This window comes from Centruroides sculpturatus, unplaced genomic scaffold (assembly GCF_000671375.1).
Source record: "Centruroides sculpturatus isolate CEXI.00-Female unplaced genomic scaffold, Cexi_2.0 scaffold2928, whole genome shotgun sequence".
Taxonomy (NCBI): domain Eukaryota; kingdom Metazoa; phylum Arthropoda; class Arachnida; order Scorpiones; family Buthidae; genus Centruroides; species Centruroides sculpturatus.
In genome coordinates, this window is record NW_019387302.1 from 2,927 (window position 1) to 15,797 (window position 12,871).

At 32.4% G+C, this 12,871-nt stretch overlaps 1 protein-coding gene across 1 annotated transcript; it reads left to right on the top strand.

Moving 5' to 3' along the window:
• Positions 1–1,721: 1,721 nt before the first annotated feature.
• On the top strand, positions 1,722–11,112 carry LOC111616350 (putative fatty acyl-CoA reductase CG5065; the record flags this gene model as incomplete). The annotated part of the gene is made up of 11 exons (XM_023357769.1): positions 1,722–1,791; positions 3,089–3,333; positions 3,415–3,528; positions 5,720–5,895; positions 5,967–6,039; positions 7,725–7,831; positions 7,936–8,113; positions 8,188–8,232; positions 8,941–9,068; positions 10,673–10,912; positions 10,983–11,112. Coding segments are annotated over exons 2-11 (1,266 nt in total), but the record flags the coding sequence as incomplete, so codon positions are not given.
• Positions 11,113–12,871: the final 1,759 nt, after the last annotated feature.

Consider the following 12,871-nt stretch of genomic DNA (forward strand, 5'->3'; position numbering starts at 1 on the left):
TGTTTAAATGTCAAAAAATAAAAAATAACAGTAGGAAAAGATTTGATTTTCCAATATTTTAGTCTGAGTTTTTTAAAGTTCTTTTAAGATGAAAATAATTTTTTCGTAAAATTCCTGCTTCAGATAAATACTTATAGTGAAATCATTACTTTAACTTTAAACAATAAGAAAACCTTTAAAAACATTACCTTTAGAGAAGTGGTTAACAATCTATGGTCCACGAAAGTTTAAGTGTGAAGCTTCGCGACTTTAGCAAAGTAATTTTATTTTCCCATATCCTGCCTGGTGACATAACTCAATTCTACTTAAGTTAATAATCGTAATGAATAAGATTCACACTTGATCAGTTATAAGACTAGAATTTACTTCGCATGCTAATACTAGTTTGAATGTGATTAGCATATAATGCAATATGTTAGCACCTAGTGCAACTGCAGATATTAAGAATCTTTTTACTCAACAGGCATCTTTAGTCTTTTTAAGTCAGGACGATATTCTGTACATTTCTAAACGTCTATCATAAATTCAATTTTTTTACAGACTTCTGTTAACTTTGCTGTTAATATTACTAAAGACAAGTGCCATATCAAACTTTAAATACAAATTAATTAATTAGTCAATAATAACGGAGCGAGAGTTTAAATCTTTCACTCACAACAGTGATTAAATAATTAATTAAATATTTATAAGTAAGTCTCAAACTAATTAAATTAATGGTTCTTTAGGTGTTTATGAAATTAGAAAATTTCGTGATAGGGATAAATGGACTGGAAAAAGTTGGAAATTACATAAATAAAATTTTATATTTCTAAATATTAAATTAAAATAAATACATTAAAGAATTTAAGGAAATTGAATTAATACTTTAAAGAAAGTATTGTATTATTTATCCAATATTAATCCTGCTGGATAATATGCTAATATGGTTATCTAAAAATTTAATGGCAACGTATGGGCGTATTGTATCTGGCCATGAATGATCCCCTCACTACTATGAATATATCTGTATATTTAATGTAATTTGGTTGGAAGCATCGAAAGTATTTAAAACGGCCTACGAGTAAATACGTAATAATGAATGATGTTAAGGAAAACACAGAATATTCTTTAGTTTAAACTGTCTGTTTAAACTGTTTAATTTATTTATTATTGTTGTTATTTCTAAGAATACTGTAATAAGGAAAGAGAAATAGATATTAATTAATATAGCTTTCCTTTTTGAAGGAAAACTGTTAAAATGTTAATGAAATGTGTTTTTTTTTTTTTTTGGTTTTTTTTACTCTTTCTATCCTATGGGCACTAAGAGAAGTTCTTTTAGCAAACCCATTATGGGTTCGACAAGACCCGCAATAGGCGGCCGGGTGATGAGGAACGAATTTCCAGAGCAGTAAGTAGACTGCCATTTTGATCGCTCGGACATCCGGCTGTCCGTGAAATGTGTTTATGAGGATATCTAGAGAAATGCGTTGAATTCAACAAGAATAAATTATTTATTGAATTTTATTCAAATGTGAACTTTTTAAAGCGCATTTAATTACCATGTTATAATTTTGTTTCTGTATTTAAGGAGTGTTTATTGTGTTGTATGTAAAATAGGGCTGGCATAAATACAGTATTAACAATGTAAAAACACGTAAACAGATACTAAAAATATCTTCTTTACTCGCCTATGGACATTTTAGACTGTTTTACATAATTTGGCAGAGGCGTAGCCTTTAAAGAAAGGTCGTCTCTGCTGTAGAGAATAGTTTGTTCCTGATGATTGGACATGGCGAGTAAAGAAGGTTTTTAGTATGTATTTACGTGTTTTTACATTGTTAATAAGAATGTTTATTGTACTTCTCCTTCCTAATATTAGCATCATTTACTGAATATTATTATATTTAGAATTATTAATCATACCTGGATGGTTGCCATTATCGTTTTTCTCTCCAGCCATAAATCAAAACTGACCAATTAACATTTCGATATTAATATTTTTTAATCCGTTAAAACATCAGAAAACAAAATACCATCTTTACATTGCAAAAAAGTAAACGACTAACTGCTGTTATATTAAACATTGTTAATTTATTAAAAATTTCTTTAAATTAATTAAGTACAGTTCAAGAATAAAAAATTTTTAATTTAAAATGTGTCACTCGGTTGAATTAACCTTTACGTAAGATAACCTTTGTAGTTATATAAATCAAATACTATAATATAACAAACATTAAAACGTAAATCATATCAGTGGAACCTCTCTTAATGAGCATAATTCGTTCCAGAATCTTACTCGTAATGCGAAACACTCGTTAAGCGAAACAATTTTTTCTATAGAAATTAATGTAAAATACGATAATTCGTTCCATGCCGAAAAAAATACTCAAATATTTTATGTATAAAATATTTGAGTATTTTTTTTCGTACATAAAATATTTTAAATGTATATAGTATAATTATCAAAGAAAATTATACTATATACATTGTTAAGGAGCGGGAATCATCTTTATCTTTTCTTCTAGCGCGGAATGAACCAACTTGAAATGCCAATTCGATTTGCAGAAAACAAAAAAAATCACAGTTAATATATCTGCTGAACATGCCAAACGATATGCTAAATTCTTAGGCTATGTAAAGGCTATAATTAAATATTAGAAATTAATTAACTTGACTAGAAGTAGGCAGTTATACTGCCATCTCGTATTAAATTTAATGATCAATTCCAAATTAGAATCCAGAAATATCTAAATTAATTATTTATAATTATTAAATTTAATAAGAGATGGCAGCATAACTTCTAGTGAAATTAATTAATTTCTAATATTTAATTATAGCTTTTTATAGCCCAAAAATTAGGCATATGGTTCGGCGTGTTTATTATACAACGGGCTATGGTTGTAGTATGTGTGATCACAAGCGACACCTAAGATGCTAGTGGAACGAGTGCTAAACACGGATTTATCCGGGACTTTTCCTCTCCTCCTCACTCGTTATACGAAGTGCTCGATAACTGAGCTCTACTACAGAATGCTACCGCGCTCTATCATAATCATTGAATAGGCATTTTTCCTCGTGCTTCATACGAAATTCCTTTCTTTTAAACCAGATAGCTGTCAAGGATCTATTGAAGGCGTAATATTTAAAGTAAACCTCTATATAACATCATTAATTCCGAAGTCGAGAGACGAAACAATTGTGTTTGCTTCTGGAAGAAATATTTAATTTTATTATTGTCCGTGTCCATTTATTCCAAAGAATATCCTACAGCTACACAGAATGAAAATGTCCATATTGAAATTTTACGAAAATCGTGAAGTTTTTTTAACAGGAGTAACGGGATCATTGGGAAAGGTAAGCAGTTCCACATCATATTATTATGCACAAATGTTTTAAATGTAGATTATTTACACTTTATTTTTATATTATCTGAAGGTGCTTTTAGAGAAATTGCTAAGATCTTGCAATGTACGAATAATTTACATTTTAATCAGAAGCAAGAAAGGAATTCCAGCGGAAGAGAGGAAGACAGAATTGTTTCGTTCTAAAGTATGTTAAAATTTTAATTAAATAAAGTTAGAAGATTTCATTTTAAATGAAATAACCCTGGGTTATGCTTAAGTTTATATAATTTTGCTTGTGAATATATATATACACATATACCACATTATGTATACCTTTATTTATTATAACAACATAAATTGATTGTACGGATATTGATTTTTTAAGGATTTCAATTTTGGCATGTACACTAGTTGTTCTTTGGGCTACTTTTGGAACTGATTTATTTAATAACCTTCAAAAATTTTCGCGACATACTGGTTAAATCATTGGTTTATGGCAACGCGAGACATGGGCGATCTGCCAATGGGGAATGTGTTTCGGGGGGTCTTTTATGAAAAGCTGGTGTAAAAATGTGAAAAAAAACTTTAAAAACTACACGTAACAACCCGTTGATCAACCGCGAACCCATGACCAACTACCAGTGCTCGGTGTTTTTATCCAGTCGACCAGTGGTGGACTAAGATGTAATCCCAAATTCTAACGTGTAGTTAAATGTGACACAAAAAAAAAAATGCTAATTTTACAGAAATAATCAGAAAAACACTAAATATTTCTTATGTACAAAAATTTAATGCAACTTGTAGCCACAACTTAGGACTTGTGACAACAATTCGCACGAATTGTAGTCATGTCCATAATTCAGCGTGCCATTGAATTTTCTCAATTGACTGAGTTCCACCATTTGTACAGTAGAACTCAGTCCATTGGATCCAGAGAATTCGTCGACCGCACATTACCCAAAATTGCTCTCCCTTTTGACTACATCTGAATGCTTTGCTCGTATGTTTTAAGTATAAGTATGCAGACGCTTCCGCTTCCGCTTGTCATTTTGGCATTCGCTCGCTAAAGACTGGACGTATAAATAAGTCTTTAGGCAATGTGTAGAAAGTGAGCACTTAAACACATTATCAACTAGAGATTAGAAGAATTAGGTTACAGAGACAGAATTCATTAAAAATAAACTGGATCGGTTTATATCGTTACTTGTGACCATCAGCGAAGAAACAGAACTTGTAAATGCACAAATTATTAATATGGATTTAAAAAGTTGACACAATGAATATATCAATATTTATCTGTATTAAAAGAACTGCGCTGATTTACAACACTTTTTTTAAATTTTGGTGATTGTGGTGTTTAAATTTTATTTATTGGAACTTTAATCAGTTAAAATCAAGCGTTAGGCTAAAAGCCATAAAAAAATTATTTCCCACGGAGTTTGTTCCTTGTTGAGTCGGATCCAGTTAGTCAGGGATGTGTCATTAGAAACTTTTGATGGAAAATCCATATTGGACGCGAGACCCTTAACGGCAACCACCTGACCTCATGGAAAAAACCCAAGAGGAATAACGAGAGAAAGGAAAAAGACCCCGAGGTCAGTCGTCATCCGAAGTCCCTCTACAAAAGTCGTCTTCCAAAAGTCCCTCAACAAAGGTCATCCTCCAGGATTAAAACCGTGACCCAGGATAAAACTCGTGCACCAAAATCCCGAAGTAACAACGTGACAGAAGCAACAACGTGTCTCTTTAAGAATCTCACCCCACTTCCGTGCTTCCACCCCTCCGAGTTCCAGTTAACGAACAAGAACTAGTGGAAAGACCATTTCAGAGGAGTCAATAGTGTCATCATACTACAGATCTGCGACCTAGGAAAAAGAAAGGTATTTATCAACCCGCGATTCGGTTGTAAACTCTCTCTCGAACGGAATAGTATAATTAAGTCCGATAATATGCCCGATATCTCTGTATTTTCTTTGTTTATTATTAAAATTGTTATTTGTTAGAAAATATGGAGTCCGAGTGAGTCACTTCCTCGTCTCTCTCCTCACCTCTACTCCGAATCCAAGCGCTCACACGCTACCGCTCGAGTGACGTAACGTCGCGATTTCCGAGTTCCCCAGAGACACGGTGGTGTCAGATTTAGGTCTCCTGACGTGGTGTCAAAGAGACACCGACCCTACGGTCACATAATTGTATGTGTGTTATCAAAACTGCGTATATTTTTACAAAAAATCGATGTTACTTTTACACTTTCTAATTGAAAAAAATGTAGGGTAGCCATGACATTTACGTAAAAACAAACGCAATTATGTTTACTGGAATATTTTTAGTTTTATTACTCTTTAATTAATGAAATTTGTATCGAAATTCTTATATAATTTTTATATTTACAAAAGATCTTCAAAAGTGTTTTACTAAAAAATCCGGATATTTACAACAAAGTGAAATGCATCGAAGGAAACCTCACTCGAGAGAATTTAGGAATTTCTTATTCGAATATGAATTTGATAACGAAGAATGTTTCGGTGGTGTTTCACTTGGCCGCTTCAGTTAAATTGACTGAATCTTTTCGGTATGTTTCGGGTTAATTAAGTGCATATTTTGTGATTTGCGTATATTTATTTATTTTCATTTATTTTGTAGAGATGCATTCGTCAATAACGTGGAAACGACGAAAAATGTGGTCGAAGTTTGTCGCCAAATGAAAAATTTATTGGTAAGTGTTTTTGATGGATGGGGCATTAAATTGAACAGAGAAATGTTTCTTATTTTATATACATGTAGGCCTATTTATTTCTATGTTCACGCTCAAACAAATCAGTCTAAATACTTATACTTCGTGTGATTTACGTTAAGCGCAAATCACATAAAGTATTTATAAAGACGTGTTCAAAATCGTTTTAAAAAATCCAGAAAATCTCAATAATTACAGAACAGCTTGAAAGAGTCAAAAAGCAGTCATCAATTATTGGTGCTCAGCATTGCTGTCGGAGATTAAATCTTTTTCATTCTGTACATGTAAATATTCACGAAATTTTTAGCTAAGCTAACTTATTACCATATTACGAATATATTCGGGTATTTATTTTCAGTTTCTAAAGTTCTTTACAATTAACTAAGTGGTGTCGAAACTTGTTTTTAAATGTTTTCCTAATATCCAATGTGGTTTATTACAAACTGTATTAATGAGTTTGAACACGATAAATCATAAAGAAAGCACATTCTATACTACTCTCTGTTGGAATACTTTTACCGCTGATTGTTAAGACATTATGCGAGTGAACGTTACACAGATGATAGGATTGTCAATTTCCGTCAATTAAGTTTTATTGTAAACAGATTCGCTAACGATGTTCGTCTGAAGATAGTCCAACCCATCAATTTACTTTTTGAAATGAACATTGCTTGAATCTGTGGGGGCCGAGGGGGGGAGAAATAAAAAAAACTATTTAGATGAACGATTATATGAAATATATATCGTCATCGTCTCCCTTGCCGTCTGGACTGCCGAGCGGTAACAATCAACGACATGTGGAAGCAGTTGAGTCAGAGATAGATACATCATTTACAAACAACACAACCGTTTATTAAACACGAAAGAAGCTTACAAGATTACTGTGATCCTGGAAGTTCTATGTCGGCTGCGGTTGCGGGGTCTTCCTCTCCTGTGGTTCCACAATAGTCCCATTTTGAAGGAGTGTCTCTTGTTCGAGAATGAACAATTTCATCACGTCTCGATGACTCCGGGACGATGCGGTCGACTTCCGTTGAGGGAAACATGTCGATCCGAGGTCGGGAGATGGAGACAAAGATGGGTGCGAGACACACACACACACAACAACAAATCCGTCACTTGGAACTTTCGGAAGAAGAAGCCCTCGCGTCCTCGAATTTCCGGGGTTTTATCTGTTTTCTCTTAGATTCCCCTTTCCGATTGGTCTCCCGTCGTCAGCTGATGACAATTCGAAACCTTTCGGGGGCGCTGGAGAGGTCAAAATCGAAGTTTAATTCGATCTCCAACCGGAAATGATCGACGGACTTACATTCTTCTATTGTTTAAACGTTAGCGTCGCGTTTTCATATCATAAAAATCTATTTCTAACTAACATATTTTTTTCTCTAAAACAATTATTTTAATGCGAATTTTAGTGAGGGTTCGGACCTGTTCAGAGCCTCACAAATCTGCAAACTCCGGAATCATTATCGCTTTTTAATTCAGATAGAAGCAATATCATTTTGAAAAGTGAAATCTTCTGTTACTCGTTCGAGACAGTAATTATAAATATGTAAATACACTTTTATGAGATATCTCTTAAGAGTATTTAGAATTATATCATACAAGCTACAAGTATATTCTATTATAATTATTGAATATAATATACTTATATATCACAATTTCAGGTACTAGTGCACACGTCTACAGCTTATTCTTTCTGCAATAAAAAGGAAGTGGATGAGAAAATCTATACGATGTACAGAACTTATAAAGAATTTAACAACATCGCGAAGTAATATATTATGACACTATAAATGCAACGTTTTTTTTTCTTTTCGTAATCTTATCTTATAAATTTTAAATATGTTTATCACGTCGCTATTTGTCTAATTACAGTCCAGAGAATAATGCTTCAGTGGAGATAACAGACGAAAATCTTTTGGAAAATCGACCCAACACGTATGCTTTAACAAAGGCCATAACAGAAAATTATTTAAATAATTTCTGTAGAGATTTGCCTATAGTAATTGTAAGACCTTCCATTGTGGGTAGTACTTGGAAGGAACCTTTTGCAGTGAGTATTTGTATTCTACATCAAAATACATTATACAGTACTTTTATACAATCAGTACAAATTTCTTTTTTCAGGGATGGAACGATATGAATAGTGGAGCAGATTATATAGCTGCAACTGTAAGTGTATTTAAATATTTCTGGGAATGAAAGAAGGATTAAATCAGCGTAGTCTGTAGTTCTGCGCTAGCAATTTTTGAACTATGGTATCGAAGGTTTATCCTAGTAAACAACGATATCCAGATATATCCTTGCTAGAAAGTTTTTACCTAAAGCTCAACGTTTTCAGATACACCTGTTTGGAGCATTAATGCATAATTTTAGATTTGTAATTACTCGTTTTAAAAATTTTATAGTATTTCTACATTCCTCGAGTTTGATTAATTAATGATTTTTTAAAAATGTATCAGTGTTTAGCACAGTGATGCTTTAAAATCCGGTTTTACAACTAAGAATCTACACTTAGGAGTTAACCATTTATCATTTACTCTACTTTTATTGAGTGGATGCTTACTAGTTAGTTTTTAATTATAATTCAGTGTTTCTCAATATTCATTTTCCTGTGGCCCCTCTACAGTAGAATTAAATTATTATTCTCTTTTAAAAGTATACTATAAAACAATTATTTGTCTTATAAATTTTTGTTTAATTTAAATGTTATTATTTTCTTAATTTAAACATCAGGCAGACTTTTTAGTAAAGGTAGTTATTGCAGGAAGCGCTTCACTAATTATTCCATCGAATTATAATCCATTCGATAATAAGTGACACGAATAATATCAGGTAGGTAAATACGACACTTACTACAGTGTTCAGGGTTACTTTCAGGGATTGAAAGGAATACTTCGAAGCATATTGTGTGACAAAGAGAAAATTTGCGATTTCATTCCATCGGATGCAGTGATTAATTTAATGTTGTCTGCGGCTTGGAGAAAGTCAACGACTCCTCATGAAAGGTAAGGATTTATGAAAATTTCAATAATTTAAGAAAGGCGTCATCATTACGACGTTTTTTGATTTTATGTATCTTACTATACAAAGAAAAAAAAACATTTAAACATCTCTTCTAATATAGTTCAATCATCGTGTATGAACAATACAAATTTACCATCGAATTCGCAGGAATTGGTTAAAAAAGTATTCTTTCGACATCATATACAGACGCGGATTTAGAAAGTTTCTGAATAAAATGGAAACATGTATGAGACCCGATGAGTCACTACAGTACAAATATAAATAATTTTAAAAATAAAAACCTCCCCAAATGGATCCTGTACAGCGATAGAATCTACCGTTTTAATATAAGTTCAGTATATAAAGGCGCATTATTGTTATGTAAAAAAGTTATTCCTTGTAGCCAGTTGTTACTTTATAAATTTAAATGCAATTACCATTTATTTTGTTTTTACATCAAATAATATCTATCTACCAGAACTTTATTCATATGAATGAAAAAACTCTAGTTGTGCAGATAGAGTCAGTTTATTATGCAAAACTGTGTTTACAAAGTTAAGCGAACAATAAGTCAGTGTGTTTGAGCTTCAGTCGTCGTCACAGTCTTTATCAGACGTCATTAGCCACTCCATGATCTGATAAAAAAAAAATATGCGTACACAAAAGAACTTTTGTGATGTCTTCGAGCTTTTCGCGATAACAAGAATGTTTGTTTGCACAACTCCTACTCTTTCTAGAGCTTTCACTGTAATATACAACCTCCATTTCAAAAAGTACAATAGACAGCCATCGAATTAATTTCCTTTCGAAACAGAACGCTACATCTACCTTTTAATTTATCCGTAACGTGCTTGGCTATGTCACCAGCATATGGATTTGAAAATGTAATGCTTTATCTATGCGATAAAATTCGAATAGCACCAAGAATTTTTTGTGTTATAATTTTGTTGAATTATTCTATTTTCCCACTTTTTCGAATTTTAAAAATCAAATTCGTTAACTTTACACGAACGTTTAGTAGCGTGGAAAATTTGTAGAAAATTACAGAAGTCAATCGTCAAAATTTTCAACCGAAAAAATTATCAGATAGCAGATGTTTTCCAGGTTTGGTTGCGGATGATTCGCCTTTGCTTATTGTCTGGTGTGACGAAGTTTTTCTCACTGGTCTTGTCGGTATGGCTTCCTTCGATTTTCTATCCAGCTCCCAGCATGACAATTTGGCATTTTTAAGGCTGATAAACTTCGACTGGCGTAGCTTTCGATTAACGGTGACTGTAATGGCAACCCGCATCCTGTCAATCACGTTGTAAAATTGACACCTAAACTATGTATTTTCAACCGTTCTCTGAAAGTAAATTGGACAATATTTGAGGCTTGACAAATTAATATATAGATTTCTATGAAAGAAGAAAAACATTTAAGATAATAATTCGTTTTTCTAAAAAGTAGATTCTATATAGATTCCTATGAAAGAAGAAAAACATTTAAGATAATTCGTTTTTCTAAAAAGTAGAGACAGATATTACGATTCAACTATTATTAATCTGTTGTAAAAATGTTAAAATAATCTTTAGATATATTTCAGAAAAATTTTACTCTCTTTCAGAGAAGATGAAATTCCAGTTTACAATTGCACTTCAGGATCCATAAATCCTTTCACTTGGCAACGGTTTTTCAAATGTTTAAATACGTATTATTGGAAATATCCCTCAGAGAATACCTTTTTATATCCAACAAATATACCCAAGAAGAGTTATTATTGGAATCGAGTATGTATTGCGATGCAACATCGACTTCCTGCAATGCTAACCGATGTATTTCGAGTTGCTATTGGCAGGAAACCAAAGTATGTTATTTGAAATGTGCTTACTTATTGTAAAACATATTAAATTATATTTACATCGTTTTCAATTTAGGATGATGACCGTCTACAACAAAGTTCAGAAGAGGATGAAACTTATAGAATACTTTACTACAAGAGAATGGACGTTTCCTGCAGGAAACGTGGGGGAATTGCTGAAAATGATGTCGACACAAGATAAACAGGTAAGATTAATTTCTATTAAAGTAGGTAGTATATTATGACTAGTACAGTTGACCATTACCAAATGAGTGTTAGGGATTAAGAAGAATTTTGGAGTCAACGAAATACTCTGTTACACGAATTATCATCATCTTCTAATGAAATATTAAATATGGTAATATACAGTAATTAATACAGTTACTTATACACAGTCCGAAAAGTCTGAATAAAAGTATTGTAATGTTCCTACAGATTACAGATAATATCACGCTTATATAAACAATTGAAGTATATGTTATAACTAGCTGTTACTCGCGGCTTTGCCCGCGCGGATTTTGCGAGCAAACCCCATTTATATTTAGTATTTCAACAACCATAGTAATTGTTATATAACACCTACCGCTTAGAATGATGAGAATTGCCGAGAATCAAACGAACTATTTTTAATTTGATCAATTTTCTGGAACGTTTACAATCGTTCTATAATAGAATCCATATGCAATAACAAATTCGAATTTAAAACGGTTCGAACATTTTTAAAATCGAAATATATAAAAATATTTATAACAATGTCTGAAATGTTATTAATTTAATACACCTAAGTACTCGATGAAGACTAAACCCTCTCCCTCTCCCGCCCGCTGGAGATTTGGAAAAATCCCTTCTTAGTGTGCATTGCCATGGCATACCCTAATATAACGCAGATAAAAACAAGAAATCGCATCTAAAATAGCACAGTAGAAGCCGTTGTTCCGGTTAAGCCTTAATGCTCTCCCTCTCCCCCCCGCGGGGGAATTTCGAAAAATCCCTTCTTAGTGAGCGTTTCCATGAGGTACCCTAACTGTCTACCAAATTTCACCTCTTTAGATTAAGCGGTCTGCTCTGGGCGATGATGAATCAGTGAGTGAATGAGTGAGTCATTCAGTCAGTCAGTCAGGACAAGCAATTTTATATATTTAGATGTGCGCCGAGTCCAACGGTGGCCATAAATTTAACCTATAAAGGCATTTTCGGAATCTTTAAAAAATATCTTTAAAAACGTACATTCAATACCAAAACTGTCAATTAGAAAGTTGTAAGCCGTACAAAGGTTAGTAGGAATCCAGTTTTGATCGGCTAATTAACGTGCAGCAAGAAACAAAAAATTCAACAAGTGGCGGTTAAAAAATAACTTTTACATTACAGTTTGAATTAGAATATTTTTAATTATTATAAATTGGCAAAAGACTTAATTTTGTGGTTAGTGACGAGTTTCGTAGAAAAAATAAATGCTAATAACTAATAGCATCTCCATTAAGTTCGACCATTTAATTATTATACATCATTGTGTTAATTTATTGATGTTAAATCGAAGCACTTAAAACTGTAAATACTTAATCAATTAAACATATATACATTAAAACTAAATAAATGTTTTTCCATAATAAACTCTCTGCTGAATTACAAAGGATTTTATTCTTATATGTGAATTATAATTATATTAAACAATATTTAAACATACCTTTACTTTCTAATGTTATTTTGATAATAATTTTAAAAAGTATTAGTCTAAAATATCAGCCTTCCCCGACAAGTTTTGACTAATGACGTTCAACAAGATAACGAAATGGCGCCTGACAGACCTAAACTTTTCTCCTCAGAAAAAAGTGGGCGTGGAAGGTAGACCGAAATTTGGCTCATTTCAGCTAAAGTCTAGGCTACAACAAAAAGCATTTACCCATATAAAAAGCGAAAGTATTTGCACGGAAGAAAGAGTTTGTGTAACATACAAGTCGACCCCCC